We start from the raw sequence: 16,054 nt of genomic DNA, 5'->3' as shown, positions 1-16,054 counted from the left end.
CCAAATACTTTTTTGTAGTTTTTGTTTAACCATCAGAGCATGTTTTTATCGCAAAGATGTGTTTTATATTTAATTTTCACATTCACAGCATTTTAATTCCGTACAAGTAAAGGCCAGATACTTCATCACACCATGTTTATTTAGCAAACAATCACACATCTCATCTCTTCCTTTGTTACATTACAGGAGGATGTCACAAGAGAACAAAATATAGACAAGGAGGACAGGACATAAAAACTAATAAAATAGTTCTTGAGAAATGAAAGATATTAATAAGTAGAAAACACTGGTTTAAAAGAAGCTCGAGTTGGAGAGAGGATGCAAAGGCAGGAAGAGGCCCATATTAAGACCAGACAGACAACATGAGAAGACTGTCGCACATGTTTTCATTTAACCCTTTACAAGATTTAAGTTTGTTGGAGACGGACGGAGAGAGTTAAATGCTCCCCTACTACAAAACTTTGTCTCTGGCTAAGAAGGCTGAAGGGCATCTGAATACTATACCAGGTTATGTTATCCATTATTAGATTTTCTATACAAATAGATTTTATTTTGTGACTCAGGTATCAGTAAAATAGTTATTTGTTCCTACATGCAAAAGCAAACCAGGCAAATGATTGGGGCGTCCAAATATTATTTAGGAAAAGGGACCCAGATGGCCACTCGTACCGGCACATGTTGCAATGACAACTTCACACTACCTTAAACCTCCCACTCTACAGTAGACAGCCGCTGGCCCAAAAAACCCGGAATGGGGCCCCTTTCAGCTACCATATTATGAGGTAGCTGAAAGGGGCCCCTCTCCAGAGTACAAATCACGTGCAAAGAAATCCAGCTGTTTTAAAATGAGAGTGTGTTACAGAGCTTTAATAAGTAAAATAAAGGAGATGTTACATAATTACATGTTGCTGTTCCTTTGTCGTTCAAACACTCACTTGTGTGTGTGTGTGCATAATGTTTATTATTATTTTCTTATAAATGATTATGATGTTTGATAAAGCACAATTTACCAAAAGCATCATTTGACTGAATGCATTTGTATGTGAAGGGCCTTGTTGGGCTTCTTTTCCTCACTACCCACAAGTAGGTCCTACGTATAGGTACAAAAGAATGACTTTATTATGTTATCATTTTTTTTCCACCTCAGATCACAATAGAAACGCCCCACAACTGTGTGCTGACAAAGATATACATTTTCTACTTCAGTATAATTTGTACGAGCACCTGCAGCACTGCACAAACATGCCAATAAAAAAACAAAAAATTTCAGTAGAATAGCCCCAACTTCTCTTTTTTCAAAATCATACAATAAAGAAGAAAACATTGGCCTTTTTGATGTTGTATTTTCTCCTACAAACAGCAATGAAGTTTGGGGCCAAATCTGACACCACTGTCTTTTTGTCAGGTGCCTTAATAACAACTGTGGGTGTTGCATTGTTTAAAAAAAAAAAAGTATCCAGAGAGCCAAAGAACTGGACATCAAAGGTGCAAAGGTGTATTTGTTGTGAGGAAAGAGTCGGGTTCGGTGCTAGACACACATGGGAACAATCCCTCACAGCCACTGCATCTCACATCAGTCATACTGGTGGAAAAAAAGAGGCTCCAGAGTGGGGTGTTCCTGGAAACACAATGGGGTGCAGGCGATTGGACGAGGGGGTGAAGTAATCAAAAGCGCAGCAACAGAACGAGGGGTGGAGAGGGGGTTGGCAGAACTGAACGGAGGGCAGGGAGGGGGAAAATTTTTTTACAAACTGTTTGTCTGAGTCACTCCAGTTGTGAGCGCACACTGATACAGAGGGGGGACAAGGAGGGCCAGTCTCTCTCGTCAGGTAGGTGTGTTTGTGTGTACATGCATGCATGAGAACAAATGTCTGTGTTTCTATCAAGCCTAATAGAAGATGATTGAAAGACATGATGAGAGTCAGAGGTTTTTTTTTTTTTTTTTTTGAAGATGTAAAAGTAATTTTTTTTAAAGATTTCCTGGCACCAGTGGGAACCATTTACAAAACTGGTATTCAGGCCAGATTTTCTGACCCCCACGGATTAAGACCCCTAAGAATGTGCCGTCCAGCAGGCAGTTACATTTCCAAAACAAAGTCAGTATCTGCACTGCACCTTGGACTGTTCGTTTAACCTCAACAGGAAAACGGTGAAGTTGGATTTCGAAAGATATTCTTGAATATTAGCAGATTCTTTCTAAAGTTCCAAGAGAAGTTGTGCTCTTTGCAGAATTTCTTTTTTTGACCATTTGGTGGCTTAATCAACATTTTATCAAATCATTTTTGGCAAATAATTGACCTCTACATCAATGGATGCAAAACATAAACTTATTTTTTTAGAGTAAAAAGCACAGCTTTTACCATTAGTTTAATCTGAGTGATAGCTGTTTCAAAATGCTTTGAAATATCTGTCATTATAATTTTGTTGATTTGTGAATGACTTTTTTTCGTCTAACTTCCAACACTGTGTCTCTGTGTTCTCCTTGTGTTAGATTGCAGGGAAGATTTGTGTGACGATGATGATGCGTCTGGTGATTGTCCTTCTCTCCTCTGCCCTGCTTCCACTCTGTCTCTCTCATCCTCCGGACCCCTTGGCCTGGCTGTATGGCCAGCAGAGCCAAAGATACGCTTTTGCCTCCCTGCAGGCGGGCAGTGCAGGAGGGGAGTGTCCCGATGAGTGCGACTGCCCGCCCTCCTTCCCTGTTGCCATGTACTGCGATGGGCGGGGCCTGACTGCCATGCCAACCGTTCCCTCCCGAGTCAAGTACTTGTACCTCCAAAACAATGCCATCACAGATGTGCCTGACGCAGCTCTGGTCAATGCAACCAATTTGGTGTGGCTCATGATGCATCACAACCAGCTGACATCAGAGGCCATTGGCAAGAAGGTAAACCTACATCTGGTCACAGGACTCAGTGAGCTCAGATGCAGTGATGCTGGTCTCTAAATGGCTCTCAGATTGCTGGCAGGTGTCTAACTTGTTGTGTCATATTAGTTTTATTGCTGCATTCGTTGGTGAAAAAAGGTGATTTTTACACATTTGGAAAAACCTTTCTCAATCTGTAAATCCAGCTGTCAATACTTTGCTTTTTTTCATCTACTGCAGCTCATATCTGCAGAGAAAATCACTTTTCTTCTGTTCTACTTTGAGAAAAGAAAATAAGAAACCATTATCGGGAAATCAATATTTAATATTTCTTGTTTTCTTTAGCCTCAGTTTTCTATCTACATATAATCAGCTCCCTTCATTTTTAAATGTGTCTTAACAGTGATGACATCATAAGCAGAGCAGACAATCCCGCTGAGTCACACAGCAGCTTACTTTGCCAGAGCCACAGACTTTGTTGTCCACAGTGATTAAGCCTGCCTCTTATCTAATTAACAAGCACCTTGAGGACCACTGTTAATAACCAATGTGGCAAATGTACAAGTTATCTCAGTTTGTCTCTGTTTTCCTGCTGCAGCTCAACCTGCCATCTGCTGTCAATCAAAGACAGACACTGGCTGAGAGGAAAAGTATTTCCCAAAAGCACATGCCCTAATTTTAATAATAAATAAAGTATCCGTAAAAAATAACTGCACAAATAAATAATTCAATGTCATTGTATAGTTGGATTTCATCCTTTGGTTTTACTGTTATGCACAAGTGGGTTTTCCACATTGGTTTTTTAGGTATTTCTGAAGTTGGAGGGGCTGCAGCGTTTATATCTGCAACACAACAATTTGACCAGCATTCCTTCAGACCTCCCTCGCTCCCTGCGAGACCTGAGAATCAACCACAACAGCATTGCAAAGGTAATGTTTCCCACAGTTTAATATTCAGCATAGCCCCTCTGTGTTGTCTCTGTTTTGGCCGCACGTTGGGACTTCAAAATTATCACCACTGTTGCCTAGGTAACACCTGTAGATCTGGAGGGAATGGACAACCTCACCATCCTGTATCTCCATGATAATGCTATCACAGACTTGGGCACATCACTGAAGGCTCTGAAATCTCTCACGCTGCTGGACATCAGTGGCAACAAGCTGACAAAGGTAATTGTGTTTCTGTGTGTATGCAAACAGCAGGTGATCTCGAAGGGAAAATGTTGTATATTTTATTAATGAACTGTCCCAGTTCCCAGAAAGTCTGCCTGAACAACTGCACCAGCTCTACCTGGAGTCCAACTCCATTGACTCTCTGCCGGACGGCTTCCTGGGCCGCTTCAGTCAGCTGCAGTATGTCAGAATGGCTCACAACCAGCTCACAGACAAGGGCATCCCCCCGAACACGTTCAATGTGACTGGGCTGGTGGAACTGGACCTGAGCTTCAACAAACTGGAGAGAATCCCGATAGTCAGCACCACACTGCAGCATCTTTACCTGCAAGCCAATCAGATCAAAGGTAAGCAGCCTACAAAAGTGATTTTCATTTGTGCACAAAATTCACTTAAAAAGTGTTATTAAAGTCATGAAAAAGACCATTTGGTGCCAAAGTTAGAACAGTTTTAGTTATTTCCCATGAGATCATTCTGTTTTTGTATGCACATGAAGATTTAGCAACATTTGAAACCTAAACAACTACTGTGGACCTGTTTGCTGGATTTAAGCAAGAATACTGAAGGATTTTCTGCAGAAGTGTCATTTTCCTCACTGATGTGTGGTTCAGGTGCTACTGTACATGTATAGATAAATAAATTCATGACCGCGTCTCCTCTGACTTCCGGCGGCAGAGTTCACTATGGGCAGTTTCTGCAGCGTTGTGGATGTCTCAAATTTCTCCAAACTGCGGACGCTGAGGCTGGACGGGAACGAGATCAATCATGGGGACATCCCTCCAGAGTCGGCCCTTTGCCTTCGCCAGGCTTCCAGCATCGAGGTATAACTGTGTGCACAACACAGTTCGTGGCATCCACGGTGTGAAATTTTTGTGACACGTGCGTAAACCAAATCACAGCTTGTGGGATGATATAATTTGATATTGGCTGCAGGTGGCAACAGTTCCCAATATAACACCCACTATTTACACTGTAGTGAGAGCAAAGAGTTTCATATGTGAAGAGGCTTCACCAGATGTTTCTTATTAAAAAAAAATAGTCTCTTTTGCAAATTAGATTCTTAACCTCAGTTAGATTTATCAGGTAAATCAAATTAGCTTTTATCCACAAAAACAACAACAATATATAAGCTCAATAAGATGTATGAGCCACATGTGACGTTCCTTTGACCCTGATCTTCCTTATATTGGGCTGTAAGGATCAATGACCTTTATATTCAATGTTTTTTATTGTTATTATTTTATTTCATGTTTTCTCTCTGTCATCCTCCATGCCTTTCATTGCTTTGTCTGATGAAGTCATGACAAACATTTTGCAACATGTATAGTGAATTGTATGATTTCTAAATAAAATCTGTCGTAAACACTATAACACCTTATTATAATTTCTACTGCAGTTATTTACATTATTTTATCTTGAAAAGCTGTTACTGCTTGATTCTGTTTAATATCCTCTTTTTGCACAGTGAAATCCATTTTACTTAGAGCCCTTTAAAATATCCATGTACCATGTGAAAAATATATCCATCCTGTACTGTAGTGAATCAAACACACGGAGGACTTGTTTGAATTATGATTTTGGAGTTACTGTAGGCATTGCATGGATTGTTTTTGTTTATGAGCCCATTCCAGAATAAATAAAGGTTGGAATTGTTAAAATATAGAGTGTGACGAATTCTACTTTTGAAGAAATGCACTTAACGGATACAATAAATGTGCTTCCTTTTGAATTAAAGCTCAAGGTCATACTATCTCTTATTGTTAGATTCTTATGAATACACTTGTTATCTCACAGGTTAATGGGAAACGAAGAATTTTATTATTCATGCTTTTAAAATACATTCTAGCATGATTCTTTAAAGTATGTGCCTAATGGAGAGGATGAAGTAGTCTTTCACTTCACTTCATTCATGCAATGAACCTGAGGTGCACAGAGAGTTCAGATCCACCGAGAGAGGCAACAGAGGGTCAACACTTTATAAATGATGTCGTGTTTGTACAGTAAACCGAGGGAGGAAAGCTTTCTGTCAACATACTGGACTCCTTTAAAACTCAGTATATGGCTGGAAAACCTTTCTTTTTCTTCTTTTCTTCCTCCGTCATCCTTCATCTTCCCCCAAACCACCATGTATCATCTGTAAGAAGCAGCCAAATGCCCATTATTTTTTGACTGAGATGATTGCGTAATACTACAAGAATCTTCAGGCTGACTGGCTTTACTGGACAGCAACTTACAGTTCCTGCATCATTTGTTCTCCTTTTTTTTTTTTAGCTCTTTCTGAATGTTTTTTTTTTTTTCAGAAGAATTCACTTTGTATGTCATAGCAATGCACCTCTTTCAACTCTGTGCATACAATGCTGTAAACCAAAGTATTCTGGGATGGATTTGTGCGTGTGTCTGACTCTGACCATGTGGATGGTGATGCACTGTTGCATCAGGGCCAAACTCTCTGTGTCAGCTAGCCAGCGGTGGGATGGTCAGAGGACGCAATATATTGTTTTAGACTCTTTGGTCATTACAGATTATCTATACGATGTGTTCTCAGGGGTTATATTAGGGTCAAATGTCACAGACAACATGAAGTAGAGGCCATTGCTCACAGGTCTGGGTCACTGCTAGGAGATGATAACACTTTTTATTCTCTGCCTGAAACTAACAAGCTCAGAAATCAATAAAAGCAGTAATGATGTATACATTTTGACAGTGAGAATATATGACTCACTTCCTCTTCCTTTACTTTATCCTCATTGTGAAATCCATCACAGTTTTGAGCAGCAAAAATTATTTCAGGGGATTTTGGGGGACACATTATTACTTTATTATATTGAAAAAGTTAAGACATGGGATGTTGCGGTTCAGATACTTTAATAATGCAAAGAGGAAATTGCATTGTTAAAGAGGCTAGAAATCAGTCAAGAAATGAGGTCATGTGCAGCTCAACAGTAAAAATTATGTTTATAAGCCTGTAAAAAGAGATTTTTTTTAATTTTTTTTTTTTTATCACATATAGAAATGACTCCTCTGCCCAAGCAGTAAAATGTTTTCTTCTGGAAAACATCCATCCAGCACCCAAACAAGTCAGGCATTAACCTGGTGTCATCTTTGAAGTCCTATTGACCAATAAAACCTGTGTAAAAAGAGTCTTCCAGTGCAGAACTGCAGCTAAACTGTGTCAGCACAGAGGAGTATTGGGAGTGTTACTCCACTATTATTGATATCCATCTCCAACATAGCGGAGATTTATGCATGATAACGAATACAAAATGATTACACACTATTATATTTCACACAAAGGAAGTGGCACTAGAAATCTCATCTATTAACATATCTAACATTAGCATGTGAAGACGAACCGGTGACACTCTACGATAAGGGTACATGAATTATCATGACTTCATGCATGACTTAAGCAATAAGCATTACTTCTAGGAAGTAACATGAGTTCATAGTCTTTCATTCATGATCTCATGCATTAACAACACATTAATTTTAGCATTAGTTACTCATGAGTTCATCACGTTTGTGGCGCCTGAAGTCAGGTAGTGAAAATTTGATCTTCACTATCCAATGTGGGTAAAACTGCTAGAATGTGCTCGAACATTTAATGTGAGAACAAATATTTTTCAATTATTATGATGTCTGAGTTATTATGTTCATGTCTCATTCATATTAATCTGCATATAGATTAACAGAGCCACAAATTGGCCAATCACAGTACATAATGATGACTTCAGATGTGCTCTGTGCTGCAGGGTTTGGTTGAGTGGTCCAAATTTGTTTGAAAATAATTCATCATGATCATACTTAATAAATCACAATTATTGATTATGTACTCAATGTTTTAATGAATGTGTTGTTAGACTTATTTAACTTCCTGGTGATTTCATGAGGTATTAATATATGAGATATATACAGTATAAGCTTATAAGAATATTTTTAGTTCAACGTGAGTTTTGGGATGTGTTTCAATGGCTGTCGTAATATTTTGGAATAAACCTAAACCAGTCATCTGACAGGGTTGTGGTCACATCAGTACGCTGCAATTACATGTGACACAGACGCATGCATGTTAGCAGTGTGGTCATTAGGTTGAGATGTCATTGACCAAAATGAGCTTTGTCCACAGTAGTGGCAGTGGCTTTGGGGAGTGGTGGTGAAGACAAGGCCACCTGACTCTCACACACACACACACACACACACACACACACACACACACACACACACACACACACACACACACACACACTACTATCACACATTACTGCACTGCAAAACATGATATTACTCTTGCAAGAAACTAAAGGGAGGAATTCCTGTATCCGTGTAGGTTTATTTTAGCTACTTGATTTTGTGCAGTGGACATACTTGTATGGGGAATTAATAATCCTGATATTGCAAAGCAACCTTAAACAGCACACACTTTGGTTACTCAGTAATTTAACACCCTTCACTAACATGCACTATGTTCTAGTTTAAAACGAGTTATCATAGAAATAGACAACCACCTCAGGGGGAGGGTGCAGGCAGGTGATTGGTTGGAAAACATCCCTCACCTGTCATGGAGGGGAGAGGGGCGGGGGCTTTAAAACAAGCATAAAGGACTGATTTGAGTCTTTCATGTAGACCTTTAACAAGAAGCTGAAAAGACATGAGGAAATACGTCTGGGACCATTTCAGGGATATCATTTCCAGAAATCCTTCTGTGGTCAAACAGGTAGGACAGACCAGACTTACTTAAGAACACAAAAAAAAACTTTCTTGGCTTTACCTTTAATTGAAGAAATTCAAAAATGTTCTGCAAGTTAATTATGATGGAGCCAGTGTCACTTTAGCCTCCTCAGGGAATGAACTGATGGCTCTGCTTCTCTGTGCTGACAACACCAAGAGTGGAAATAATTAAAACATTTCTCTGCCATTGTTGTAAAACAGACTGTTATCACGAACTTGTTGTTTTTTTCCAAAACGTCCTGTTACATCAAATGATTGGTGACACATTTCAAAACAGATTAAAACTTTTTTTTTTTTTTTTTTTTACTTATCAATGAATAGGACCCACATGTGGACAATGGGGATGAGAACCCTGAGCGTGGGAACTGGGCCAGCAAGAGGGAGTACATCCTGTCTATGGTTGGCTATGCTGTTGGACTGGGAAATATCTGGAGATTTCCATATTTGGCCTACAAGAATGGAGGGGGTCTGACATTATTTGCCATCTAATCCAGTTTGGGGCTTCTATTAGGTGACACTGTTAGTATCATGATAATTATTTGATGCATATTTCCAAATCCATCACTTTGCAGGTGCCTTTCTCATTCCTTATTTTACGATGCTGGTATTGGCGGGAATCCCTCTGTTCTTTATGGAGAGTGCCCTCGGTCAGTTCTGCAGCCAAGGTCCAGTCAACGCGTGGAGAGCGGTGCCTCTGCTACAGGGTAACAACCACCATTCAAGTTCTGTGACACGTCATCTGGTTGCATTCAAAGACCAACAGTTAGAGATGACTGATTTAATGAGGCTCGTGGTTAATGGTCAACTGTGTAACCAAAAATTAACCCTAACCTACTTTCTTTCTTACTTTACTGCTAGTGTATAAGGTACCAATGCAACTGTACTTATCATAAAGCATCGGTTTTAATTTCCGCAGTAAAGACGGCTGTGGGATGAGCTTAGACTTTAATGGTACGGAGTTAATGCACACTAGAATCAGGAGACAAAAACAATGAAGTCAGACCTCAGGGGACCTTTTGCAGGGCTGCAGCTCGAGACACAGGAAACCTTTTTCTTGACAAGGGGACTTTTAGTTTTTAGGCACCTACAAGCGAACTGATACAACTCACTTAAACAGAGTAAACTAAATTTTACTGAGGTTTCTCATTAGATTTTCTTTTCAACTCTTTCTACCTCAGGTGTTGGTGTTGCTATGGTGATGGTGACTCTAATAGTCTCCATTTACTATAACGTGATCATCGCCTACAGCCTGTACTACATGTTTGCCTCCATGCAGTCTCCTCTGCCGTGGTCCAGTTGCTTCAGCTGGGCTGACACCAACTGCAGCAGCATGCCTATAGGTGCTCGCTTTATTCCTTGTTATTTAAGAGTTGTTTGTTAAATGAGCTGTTTGATGGCAGCTTCATTGCTATTCTCACCAGATTGGATGACATAATTAGATATAAATCAAAGATGAGAAAGTACATTTGAAAGTTTTGATTCACTCACTGTTTGGTCGTTCTGGAAGTGGCACCCATTTTGGAACAAATCTAGAACAGTTGTGTTCTATAAGGCTTGTAGAGTGATTTACTGCCCCTCTGTCTTTGTCCAGTGTATTGTAATGTAAGTGGTGTTTTGATGGCCAACTGGACTCAGGGAAACAACACTTGCTCTTCAAACAACACGATCAAGGTTGCAGTGCAGAGCCCGAGTGAACAGTACTGGGAGTAAGAATCACACACTCATGCAAACAAGCACAAATACATATACTTGTCGCACTGCTCTGGCTGTACAGATTGATGTTTCTCCTCCTTCTCAGTCGTGTGGCTCTGCAGAGATCCGGTGGTCTCGATGAAACAGGACCAGTAGTTTGGCACTTGGCCCTCTGTCTGCTGCTGAGCTCTACGATTGTTGCTGCGGCGCTCATCAGAGGCATCAAGTCATCAGGAAAAGTAAGTCAGCATCCACCTCACATCAGGTCCTTGTTACAGTTTGTCCTACATAATGGATAATGCGTGTAATAGGTCAAGTTAAAAACACAGAGTTTAGAATATATCTGTCACTTAGACAGTAACAAGACAGTTTACAAGACAGTAAAGGAAGTTCACTGTTTACCGTGTCAAAGTAACAGACAGACATTTTGGGGAAATTGACTTTCTTTTAATGAGATAGATGAGTGTTGGAGCAGCTTTATGTGGGGCTGCATGCTGGACGATTTCTCGACCGAGACCATTTACTAAATTAAATTAACTTTTAAACACATTAATAGCACATTATGTGTTTTTACTCTGGTTTAAGATATAGGGTATTAAGATGGATAATTTTACTTTGACCTGAGACATGTTTAGGAGATTTTTCCTTGTGTGCTCGTCTGTGTGAACTTTTCTTTGTGTGCTCACCTACATAAGCTTTTCTTGATATATACTTATCTATATCTCTATAATCCAGTTTGATTGAATATTAATCTTTGAATGTTCGTTTTGATTTTGTGGGTTGTGTATGTCAAGTCACAGGTCAGTCACAAGGTCAGCGTGATGTCAGTGGGTCACTCAAACATGCCAAGACCTTTTGTGCCACTACATAGGAAAACAGCAGTTGATGAGCAGAAGCATGTATTTTCAATTATAGTGAATAGGGTTCATGCATGGGATTTATGACAAACGTGTGTTAGGTTAATAGGACTCATGATAGCAGAGTAACTTCCCGGGGAACTCAACAATAAGAATAAAGACAGTGCCTAACAATTTCACTTCAGTTGCTGTCATGAGATCACCTGGTTTGTTGAGACCCTTGATTTTCAATAAACACCATCGCATCAGACTCCGAAGACTCTGTTTGATTATGACGACTGCAAGTGGTGTGAAGGGACCCGGCCAGTTAGGCCCCGGTGAAGAATTTCTGTTTCCCCTTTTTCACAGTCTTTAACTAAAGACTAAACCAACCAGATGCTTCCTTCAGCTTTATATTAATACAATGTGCAGTTTACTTTAGTCTTTTCATCTGACTCTTGGAAAGAAAGTGCATACACATAAAAGCACAACGTATACGTTTTTGTCATGAGGTAAAACTAGCTTCAAACTGGAAATCTGTGTGATAAACAGAGAGAGGAAATCCTTGCATTCGTATTGTTTGATAGGTTTTACTATTTTGTCTCTCTAGGTTGTGTATTTCACAGCTACATTTCCATATGTGGTGATTTTGATCCTGCTGATTAGAGGTGTGACACTAGAGGGAGCTAAAGACGGGATCGAGTTCTACATCGGTTCCCAGTCCAACTTAACTAAACTGACTGAAGCACAGGTAGGCACCTGTCAATCCATGTTTAAGTACAACACATTACACTCACAAGACTATTATTCTAAAAAACAATAACTCCATTTTGATCCAAATCATTACTGTGTGTTTTAGGTGTGGAAAGATGCTGCAACTCAGACCTTCTACTCTCTCTCTATTGGCTGGGGCGGACTCATGACTCTTGCTTCCTATAACAGCTTTAACAACAATGTTTTCAAGGACTCATTTGTTGTAACACTTACTAATGCTGGTAGGAGCCTGGCTAACAACTCTGTTCACTGAAAGATGAAAAATAATGTCAATATTTATCTCAATGAATCTACTGTTTTTATATCTTCCTACAGGGACCAGTGTGTTTGCAGGCTTTGCCATATTTTCAATCTTGGGTCATATGGCTCACGTCTATAAAATACCTGTTGAAGAGGTGGTGAAGGAAGGTCAGACAGACAAACCATGGGAATTGGAAGAAATGTGGCAGCCTAGCAAGTGGTTCTGATGTTTTTTTGTTTTGTCTTTTTGAAGGATTTGGCCTCGCTTTCATCGCATATCCAGATGCTCTCTCTAAGCTTCCCATCTCCCCGCTGTGGTCCATTTTGTTCTTCTTCATGCTTCTGATGGTCGGTCTGGACTCTCAGTTTGCAGGAATAGGTGAGCCCTTAAACTTCCACTGAATGTTGCAGATGTTAGCTGTTAGTTTGTAGCATCCTGAAATCTCTCTTCTTGTCATTAGAGGTGCTCACCACCTGCCTGCTGGATGCCTTCCCGAAAATCTTCAAATCCAAACGTGCCTTATTGACAATAGCAATAAGTTGCATCCTCTACCTCCTCGGTCTGCCATGTGTCACAAGGGTGAGTCGGCCTCTCTGCAACTTTGTGTTACTGTCGTCTGAGATAGATCTATTTAACTTCTGTGTGTGTGTGTGTGTGTGTGTGTGTGTGTGTGTGTGTGTGTGTGTGTGTGTGTGTGTCATAGGCAGGAATATACTGGGTGACTCTCATGGACCAGTTTGTTGCCAGCTGGGTGCTGCTAGTTTTGGCTCTCTTGGAGGTCGCTGCCGTCGCCTACATTTACGGTAAATATGATAACTGGATATACCGTGCATCCGGAAAGTATTCACAGCGCTTCACTTTTTCCACATTTTGTTATATTACAGCCTTATTCCAAAATGGATTAAATTCATTTTTCCCTCAAAATTCTACACATAATACCCCATAATCACAACGTGAAATAAAAAATGTTGAAATTTTTGCAAATCTATTAAAAATCAAAAACAAAAAAATCACATGTACATAAGTATTCACAGCCTTTGCCATTACACTCAACATTGAGCTCAGGTGCATCCTGTTTCCACTGATCATCCTTGAGATGTTTCTACAACTTGATTGGAGTCCACCTGTGGTAAATTCAGTTGATTGGACATGATTTGGAAAGACACACACCGTCTATATAAGGTCCCACAGTTGACAGTGCATGTCAGAGCACAAATCAAGCCATGAAGTCCAAGGAATTGTCTGTAGACCTCCGAGACAGGATTGTATGGAGGCACAGATCTGGGGAAGGTTAGAGAAAAATTTCTGCAGCATTGAAGGTTCCAATGAGCACAGTGGCCTCCATCATCCGTAAATGGAAGAAGTTTGGAACCACCAGGACTCTTCCTAGAGTCGGCCGCCCGGCCAAACTGAGCGAACGGGGGAGAAGGGCCTTAGTCAGGGAGGTGACCAAGAACCCGATGGTCACTCTGACAGAGCTCCAACGTTGCTCTGTGAAGAGAGGAGAACCTTCCAGAAGGACAACCATCTCTGCAGCACTCCACCAAGCAGGCCTGTATGGTAGAGTGCCCAGACGGAAGCCACTCTTCAGTAAAAGGCACATGACAGCCTACCTGGAGTTTACCAAAAGGCACCTGAAGGACTCTCAGACCATGAGAAACTAAATTCTCTGGTCTGATGAAACAAAGATTGAACTCTTTGCCCTGAATGCCAAGCGTCATGTTTGGAGGAAACCAGGCACCGCTCATCACCTGGCCAATACCATCTCTATGGTGAAGCATGGTGGTGGCAGCATCATGCTGTGGGGATGTTTTTCAGCGGCAGGAACTGGGAGACTAGTCAGGATGGAGGGAAAGATGAATGCAGCAATGTACAGAGACATCCTTGATGAAAACCTTCTCCAGAGCGCTCTGGACCTCAGACTGGGGCGAAGGTTCATCTTCCAACAGGACAACGACCCGAAGCACACAGCCAAGATAACAAAGGAATGGCTTCAGGACAACTCTGTGAATGTCTTTGAGAGGCCCAGGCAGAGCCCAGACTTGAACCTGATTGAACATCTCTGGAGAGATCTGAAAATGGCTGTGCACCAACACTCCCCATCCAACCTGATGGAGCTTGAGAGGTCCTGCAAAGAAGAATGGGAGAAACTGCCCAAAAATAGGTGCCAAGCTTGTAGCATCATACTCAAAAAGACTTGAGGCTGTAATTTCTGCCAAAGGTGCTTCAACAAAGTATTGAGCAAAGGCTGTGAATACTTATGTGCGTGTTATATTTTCGTTCTTTATTTTTAATAGATTTGCAAAAATTTTAAACAAACTATTTTCACTTTGTCATTATGGGATATTGTGTGTAGAATTTTGAGGGGAAAAATGAATTTAATCCATTTTGGAATAAGGCTGTGACATAACAAAATGTGTAAAAAGTGAAGCGCTGTGAATACTTTCCGGATGCACTGTATATGCTTTCAAAATTTTGAGACAATTTTTAAAAGACACCAACATGTGTATGTTCTTCTAACACTTCACAGGAGGAAACCGTTTCATTAAAGATATTGAGATGATGCTGGGAAATAAGTCGTCGGCTTTCTGGTTGTGGTGGAGAGCGTGTTGGTTCTTTTTCAGCCCCTGCATCATAGCAGTGAGTCCAACATCACAGTGTTTCTGTTTCTTTATCTTTATTTTTGTGGAAATACAATCTGCATGCACAAAACCTCATACAAAAAATACTGTGGATGTAAATGCGTATGTGCTCAGTACCATTACGAGAGTTGAATCAATAATTCTTAATTCCATCAAAAGGCACATCAATTCATGGAAAACTGTCGTGCTCCTTGTATATTGTATCTCTTTGTCTGCAGACATTGAATTTGTAGTTGATGTTACTGTTTTCTAGTTGATCTTGGGCTGGTCTCTGGTGACCTTCGTTCCCCCTACCTATGGAAAAGTCCCATACCCAGACTGGGGTATAGCTCTGGGCTGGTGCATGGTTGCCTTCATCCTCATCTGGATCCCAGTTGTTGCTGTTTATAACATGATAAAAGCAAAAGGAAACCCCTGGAAGGTGCGTGCGTCTGTGGTGGATCAAAACACTCTTCTTGTTTTTTTGCATTCCAGTGATGTGCAGCTTGGATTTTTTTTTTTTTTTTTCTACTTCAAGAAGGGATTTCCATGAAAAAGGAAATCGTCACTTAAATTCTTGCTGTTCACTCTCTGCAGCGTCTGAAGTCGCTGTGCTCTCCAGCTGAAGAGTGGCATCCCTACTTGGACGTACATCGAGGTGAGCGCTACTCAGAGGAATGCTGCCACCGAAGGAAGAACCATAAAAAAAAAACAGAAGTTGACATGGATGTGATCTGGAGCACAAGTTTCTAATGTTACTTTCTATGTGTCTACCTATTGTTGTGTTTTCTTTTGTCAAACTCTGTAATCTATGAATACCTTGTTCTAAAAGCATTTTTTTTTTACCTCAAGGGGGCAGAGTGTCCCAAATATATATATATATTTAAGCAGATTACACCTGTTGAAATTGATTATTCCAGCAGAAAGATTAACATGAGCATCCCATGCAGTCTTCCTCCTATCATGTGCCAATCCAAAATTCGGTAATTGCATTTCCTGCAAGTCCTTCAATCCATATAGGTTTTTTCTTTCAAAACGATCCACAGAAGTTTTTTCTGAAATTAGCGCCCCGAATAGATTTAGGGACTAAAAAACACTTTGTTAGTGTCAGGGAAAGATAATGG

At 40.4% G+C, this 16,054-nt stretch overlaps 2 protein-coding genes across 2 annotated transcripts; both read left to right on the top strand.

The window, feature by feature from the left end:
• Positions 1-1,779: 1,779 nt before the first annotated feature.
• fmoda (fibromodulin a) lies at positions 1,780-5,657 on the top strand. Its single transcript, XM_069151263.1, has 6 exons — positions 1,780-1,829; positions 2,492-2,887; positions 3,673-3,795; positions 3,895-4,035; positions 4,118-4,385; positions 4,714-5,657. Exons 2-6 carry the CDS (start codon positions 2,516-2,518, stop codon positions 4,863-4,865), a joined length of 1,056 nt encoding a protein of 351 aa, XP_069007364.1. The 5' UTR covers positions 1,780-1,829; positions 2,492-2,515; the 3' UTR covers positions 4,866-5,657.
• A 3,029-nt stretch (positions 5,658-8,686) lies between these two features.
• slc6a14 (solute carrier family 6 member 14) lies at positions 8,687-15,683 on the top strand. The gene is made up of 15 exons (XM_069152632.1): positions 8,687-8,752; positions 9,088-9,232; positions 9,339-9,470; positions 9,945-10,105; positions 10,387-10,472; positions 10,565-10,697; positions 11,905-12,045; positions 12,154-12,289; positions 12,384-12,476; positions 12,562-12,687; positions 12,770-12,888; positions 13,013-13,112; positions 14,840-14,949; positions 15,205-15,372; positions 15,528-15,683. Exons 1-15 carry the CDS (start codon positions 8,687-8,689, stop codon positions 15,681-15,683), a joined length of 1,872 nt encoding a protein of 623 aa, XP_069008733.1.
• The last annotated feature ends 371 nt before the right edge of the window (positions 15,684-16,054 follow it).

This window comes from Embiotoca jacksoni, unplaced genomic scaffold (assembly GCF_022577435.1).
Source record: "Embiotoca jacksoni isolate LCO1_2020_lvr unplaced genomic scaffold, fEmbJac1.0.p SCAF_1, whole genome shotgun sequence".
NCBI lineage: Eukaryota > Metazoa > Chordata > Actinopteri > Embiotocidae > Embiotoca > Embiotoca jacksoni.
This window is presented reverse-complemented; position numbering and strand designations above follow the sequence as displayed.

Bases quoted from the DNA above. Each gene is read 5' to 3' on its own strand.
- fmoda (XM_069151263.1), top strand. From the start codon at position 2,516: ATGATGATGCGTCTGGTGATTGTCCTTCTCTCCTCTGCCCTGCTTCCA. The intron at 2,888-3,672 runs GTAAACCTACAT...TTGGTTTTTTAG, and splicing joins CAGAGGCCATTGGCAAGAAG to GTATTTCTGAAGTTGGAGGG. The intron at 4,036-4,117 runs GTAATTGTGTTT...GAACTGTCCCAG, and splicing joins GTGGCAACAAGCTGACAAAG to TTCCCAGAAAGTCTGCCTGA.
- slc6a14 (XM_069152632.1), top strand. From the start codon at position 8,687: ATGAGGAAATACGTCTGGGACCATTTCAGGGATATCATTTCCAGAAAT. The intron at 9,471-9,944 runs GTAACAACCACC...TTTCTACCTCAG, and splicing joins AGCGGTGCCTCTGCTACAGG to GTGTTGGTGTTGCTATGGTG. The intron at 12,688-12,769 runs GTGAGCCCTTAA...TCTTGTCATTAG, and splicing joins CTCTCAGTTTGCAGGAATAG to AGGTGCTCACCACCTGCCTG.